Source organism: Buceros rhinoceros, unplaced genomic scaffold (genome assembly GCF_000710305.1).
Source record: "Buceros rhinoceros silvestris isolate BGI_N320 unplaced genomic scaffold, ASM71030v1 scaffold21482, whole genome shotgun sequence".
Lineage (NCBI taxonomy): Eukaryota > Metazoa > Chordata > Aves > Bucerotiformes > Bucerotidae > Buceros > Buceros rhinoceros.
Window position 1 is genome coordinate 5035 of NW_010398582.1, and position 5985 is coordinate 11019.

Genomic DNA, 5985 nt, shown 5'->3' on the forward strand with positions numbered 1-5985 from the left:
CCACTGCATAAATGTCCAAAGCCAGCTGTAACTAGATGTTCTGTGCCTGTCAGCTGGCCCTGCTGGGAGGGAAGCTTCGTGCCGCAGGGTTATGCAGCTGGGAGCTGTGGATGCCAAAGGGCTGCTGCCGAGACACCCGCATCTGCAGGTGTTTGGGAATATGTGTATGACACTGAACTGATCTGCTTATGTCACTGAGTGTGAAACCTGTGTGCATGTGTGTGTCAGGGGGTTCCTTTCTATCGCCTCACTTTCAAAGTGGTGAAAGGTGTCATAAATGTCTTCTCTCCCCTTCAGATACCACCTTCTCAAACTTCTGCAGAAGTTTGGCAAAGTAAAGCAGTTTGACTTTCTCTTTCACAAGTCTGGTGCTCTGGAGGGGCAGCCGAGGGGTTACTGCTTTGTCAACTTTGAAACCAAACAGGTATGTTGGTTTTGTCTAAAATTCTGATTTAAATAACTGGCTTCTTTCACCATCTTTTTTTTGTGTTAATGTGAAGCTAAACCAGGAAGGGATAAGTTAAATACCTTGCCTACACAACCCCCCAGACTCTAACAGCTCCACTTTGTGACTGCTCCTGGAAGCAGCAGCAGTGATTTCCTCTCCCCTCTGCTGTCTTTTCCTGAATCCTGCTTATTGATGCTAATCAGAAGGGGCCAGTTCTTCAGTCCGCTCCTGCGGTGAGCTTGTGGAGCTGTTCGGTGGTGATGCTGTGATCTCCACAGAGCCTTGGATCAGCCTGTCAGACCTCCTGAAAACCAGAGCTGCTCTGAAGTCCTCCTAGTTTTTTTTTCTGGCCTCATGAATTCACGAACACCAGCTTGGGTGATGCTGTTGGATGCACAACATGATACATCTGCAGCACCCTGGAGTGAACTGCCCCTGAGTTTGGAGTTTTAGCTCTTGTTACAAACCAAACTTCAAGTCATGCTCACCTACCACTTTGTAGTTATTTTGTCATAATTCTGCTAGAATTATTCGAAAGTGAGGAGGAAAAGTGTCTTCCGAGATTGCTTGTGGCCGTACGACCTCCTCTAGATGTCTGCAACCCTGGACCAGGTGGATAATGTCCCTGGTGTGTGTGAGCAGGACCCTGAAGAAGCATGGATAGGTGTTAACGAGACACATGCAATCACCATAATGAGTCACAGTAGTTTCTAGAGAAACTCCAGTAGCGTAAACCTCTCTCAGAATGCTGATGCAGTGGCCTGTGTTTGGTATTCTCAAAACTCCTGATAGTTTTCCCCATTTCCTCCACCGAAACAAGTGAAACAATAAACAAGAAGTCTGGTAAAGGTCTGGTGACTCGGGAGTTGGGGTCTTCCACAGATGTTCCTGCCGGGGATACAATGGGATACGCTTTCTTAGCTGTCAGTTAGCTGTACTTAAAGACTGATTAACAAAGAGAAAAGGCCCTTTCCATCTGAGTCAGTTTTGACTAAAGCCGTGGCTTGTTTATTGAACTGTCTTCCTGCACAGGAAGCGGAGAAGGCGATCCAGTGTCTCAATGGGAAGCTGGCCCTTTCCAAGAAACTGGTGGTGCGCTGGGCACACGCACAAGTCAAGGTAAGCTGCTTGTGATGAGTGAGAACTGCTCTTAATTTGCAAACTGAGGAGCTTTAAGGATCCATTCTTATCCAGGCTGTCTTAGCCTGGCAAGATACTTTCAGTCTGTTCTGGGAAGTCACTCTTGTAGGTGCAAGTTAAATCTGCCCCTTCTCTTGTCTGCCTGAGCCGCGCTGGGTCAGCCGCGAGCAAGAACAAGCCACTGAACCCGATGGTCTCTGTAAGGGAGTTGCTGTTCGGAGCGGTGTGAACAGATTGCTCCTATAAATGTCCACGGTTTAACTTTTCCCAGACTTAGTGAGTGATTGGCTGCAAGTCTGAATCCTTCCCTTTGCGGTTGTGCTCCCTTTTTTGGAGAGGAGGTGTGTGGAAATTCCCAATTACGCAGTACTTTGTTACTTTGTTCCGCTTCTGAAAGCACTTACGTGGCAGCAGCTCTAATTACTTTTGACTTTAAAGCAACATATTTCACATCTAAGCTAAAGATCCTTTTATTGCTTCCTCTGGCACATAAACCATCAAGTTTTTAGTACTAACTTTGGCAGTATCTTCTGGAACATCCTTGTTTTCATGTTTGTTTGGTTTTTTTAATTCTCATGTTGTTTCTCCTGCAGTTATTTACTATCTGATATTTGAAGTTATTAAAAATAAATTGTTTTCTTGGTATTTTGGGGGGAAAGCAGTGGGGGAGCTGCTTGTTGCTGTTTTCCTTTGGGTACTTAGTTTTTAGCATGTGTTGATTATCCTACAAACAGGTTTCAACCCTTTCCCTTATCAGGTATTCTGGTGCATCTGGTTTGGATGCTAAAAAACTCCCAAACAGGTATCTTCGTTAAAGGCGACCATGTTGTTTTAATTACTGCCTTCAAGGGCTCCAGGCTCTTGTCAGCACATCCAAGCTTGCACAAATCCAGTCTCCATTTTCCTTAGCTCTGTAGCTGCTGAAGCGCCACGTGCTTCCGGATGCCTGAAGAATGATCAGGCCATAAAAGGCGCTTCAGCCAGAGCAGTGAGTGTCTGCCCAGCTGGGGGTGCCCCCGCGTGCGCCCGGATGCCAGAAGAATAAACAAGCCATAAAAGGCGCTTCAGCCAGAGCAGTGAGTGTCTGCTCAGCTGGGGGTTCAGCGGGGTGGCTCGGAGCGTGGCTGTCCAGGGAATGGTGAAGAACATCCATAAATAATCCGTTCGGCTTGCATGGCATTTTCTGACCTGTGAATGGAAAGATTTAACAACACAAAACTCTGGCTCGTTGTAACAAGTGTTTATTTTAGCCAATACCAGCCCCCTGCTCAGTAGTCTTAAGATGAGAGGCCAAGTCTTACTAGACACTGTCGGTCTGAGCAGCTCTGCTGAAAAACAAGCCTGACCTTGTGCCAAGCGCAGTAAGAAAGCGAATAGTTCAGGAGGCCCATTGCCCGCAGAGATGACAGACTCACAAGCTGCTTTCTGCAGAAAAGAGGAGGGTCCTAGCTGGTCCTTTTTTTTTTTTTTTTCCCCCCTCTCCCAGCACTGCACGATCCTGTGCAGTCGTGTGCTTGAGTTACGTGCTGACTCTGCACAATGTCAGTGTCAAGAGCAAAGCGGTACAGTAGTTACCCTCAAAGTGACCATCTTTGTCTCATGCCTTATCGAGAGGGGATCAAGGAGGGATGAGACAGGGTGAGGTTTAAGGTTCGTAGTACAATTGCACACAAGGGTCCGGCACCAGAGTCTACATTCTGTGCTGGGACTAAACAAATACTGTGGCTGGGATTTGTTTCGGTGTTTGGCCACCAGAATCATTCCTAGCAAAAGCCTCACACAATCGGAGGTGATGTGAATCCAACTTTGAAGTGTTTCTGTGGGCAGATGTTTCTTTGTTCATAATCCCAGCTGACTTCAGTCCTTGGTCTCCTGTTTGCAGAGATATGATCACAATAAAAATGAGAAGATCCTTCCAATCAGCCTGGAGCCATCTTCCAGCACGGAGCCACCCCAGTCTAACTTAAGGTAGGAGATGGGGAAGGAGGTGAGAGGGAAGAAAGGTGAGGAGGAGATTTGGGAAGGTGTAACATTCCAGCTCCTTTGGCCAGAATGCACTTTGCACTTCCTTGTGTGAATTCCAGTGAGGGGTTTTGTACTGTACTAACTTGAGTAAGCAAAATGCTTACGAGCAAGAATTTCTACTATAGAGGCAAAAGGTTAGAACAAAATCACAGGTAGGACTTTGCAGAAAACGGGGTTTGTTTGGGTTTATTTTTGCTGGCATTTGGGCTGGTGGATCTTCTCTGTGGGGTATGATTAAATTCTCCAACCTCTCTGCTCACCTAAAGCATGTGGAGCTGCTTTGCTAATTGTTTGGTTGAAAGAAGGTGTGATTTCCCGCCCCTCCCCCCACCTCCTCCGAGTTCTGTCAGTGGAACCCTGTGAGGGTTCCAGAGGAACCAGGACTGGGGGTAATGATTTTGCCTTGGATAAAATGAGCTTGGAGTTCAGAAGAAACATGCTGGGAAGTAACGAGCCAGGAGACTTGAGTCATGGGATTGTCAGCTATGTCCGTGGCACAGAGCAGTCGCTGTAGTGAGGATGGATGCTGCAAGAAGCCGCAGCAGAGATGGGAACATTCCTCGGTCCGTACCCAGCGGAGGGTAGTGAATAACACAAATCCTAGGAATTTGGGGTGTAACCTAGGAGAGCTTCTCCCTTTGGGATAAACCCTGTTAATGCTGGAATAATGTTTCTTCCCGACCTAATTAGAGCCTGGGGTTTTCCCAGCCCAGGCGGTCTTGTAGCTGGGAGGAAGTCTGGCTTTCATTTCTCTGCTGTTTCCAGCAGCCTTGTCTGAGCTGTGCTTTGCTGCACATGCTCAGACCTCTTTAAATGACATCATTTTACATCAAGTAGGAAGCCTTGTTGTGTACTTCTCTGTGTCCTCAAGAAAGTGCTGAGTAGGTGCAAGGACCGTTTTTCTGTGGTGCTGTGATACATCTTGGAGGAGCAAATCCGTGCTGAGGGCTGAAATGAAATAGCGTGGGCTTTAGGCAGCAGATTCCTGCCTTCCAACTGGGGGCTGCCCAGCCCCTCCCCGGGTGACTGAGTATTCATGTGTCAGCAAGATCTCTGGATTGCTGTACACTGATTCTGTGCTAAGATCAAGCTCAATTTCTCTTCCGCTTTTCCTCTTTCCAGTGTCAGTGCAAAGATAAAGGCTATTGAAGCCAAGTTGAAAATGATGGCAGAAAATCCAGATGCAGAGTACGCTGCAGCCCCCGTTTATTCCTACTTCAAACCGACGGATAAGAAAAGGACTACTCCTTACTCCAGAGCTGCCTGGAAATCGAGAAGATGATGCTTGTGAATGGATAATGGTAGCAAGAACCGCTGCTTTGTGTACCTGGAGTCCTCCAACGCTTTTGTACCGTGTCGTGTGAGAAGGATGCTGCCACCCGAGCACGCCGTACGTGGTGCGGTGGTTTGTAGCCCCTTGGGTGGTTTGCTGAACGCTCCTCGCTGCCAGCACAGCTTCGCAGCTGAACGCTGTTCAGAGAAGTAGGTTCCCTTCAAAGCCTCTGATGAACACGCAGACAACCTCTCGTTAGTGTGCATTCATTAGCAAGATTAGAAACAGTAACCAGCGTGTGGAGTAAAGCACATCCAAAAATACTCCATTTAACTGATTACTTTTTAAAGTATTTTTGAACAAAAAGTATTCCGATTCGTGTTTTTAATGGAGGGGAAGCACTTGGTTTTGATTAACATTCTGTAGTTACCATGGAAAACTTTTTCATCTCAATAAAACTCACTTTAAATAGATTTCAGAACACTTTTAGTAACTGCATGCGATATTTTATATGCACCAAGGCAAATTTATTTTGCATTTTGATTTGCAAACTTTAAGGTATGACTTCATGACGTGATAACCTTAAGATGATGTCACAGCATGGGGATTTTCAGTGTCGTTTTGGCTGTCGGCACATGCCTCCACGTAGGAATGAGTGTGTGTGCACACCGCCAGGTCTGCGCTGTGCCCTGAGCTCTGCAGCGCAGCGGTGGCATGTCTGATGTTTGCGTCCCCAGCCCCCCCTCAGTGGCAGCTCTTCAGGAACCACATGTGACAGCGTGAGAAGAACACTGCAGCCTCGAGATGGCTGTCAAGCGCGTGACCTCGGTGTTCACCCACCAACCAGTGCAGTGTCTGGTTTTCGCTGGCTGGTGCAGGTGGTTGATGGCCTGTTGGTGTAAAGTGGCACAAGTTTGGCGAGGTGGTTCTGCAGAGGATGACCTGCGCTGGCTGACACGTCTGCTGGGTGGCTTTTCCCTTGAACCCTTTGAACTGCAGCACATTTTTCTCCCTAAACATCTGCAAAATAGAAACTGAAGCAAAAACATTGTCCGGCAGCGTTTTCTCCGTAGTACACACAGTGTGACTGCGTGTGTGC

General features: G+C 47.4%; 1 protein-coding gene across 1 annotated transcript; it reads left to right on the plus strand.

Annotated features, from left to right (window-relative positions):
* The first annotated feature begins 277 nt into the window (after positions 1–277).
* RBM18 (RNA binding motif protein 18) lies at positions 278–5358 on the plus strand. The gene is made up of 4 exons (XM_010131164.1): positions 278–424; positions 1481–1567; positions 3471–3556; positions 4736–5358. Exons 1-4 carry the CDS (start codon positions 278–280, stop codon positions 4893–4895), a joined length of 480 nt encoding a protein of 159 aa, XP_010129466.1. The 3' UTR covers positions 4896–5358.
* The last annotated feature ends 627 nt before the right edge of the window (positions 5359–5985 follow it).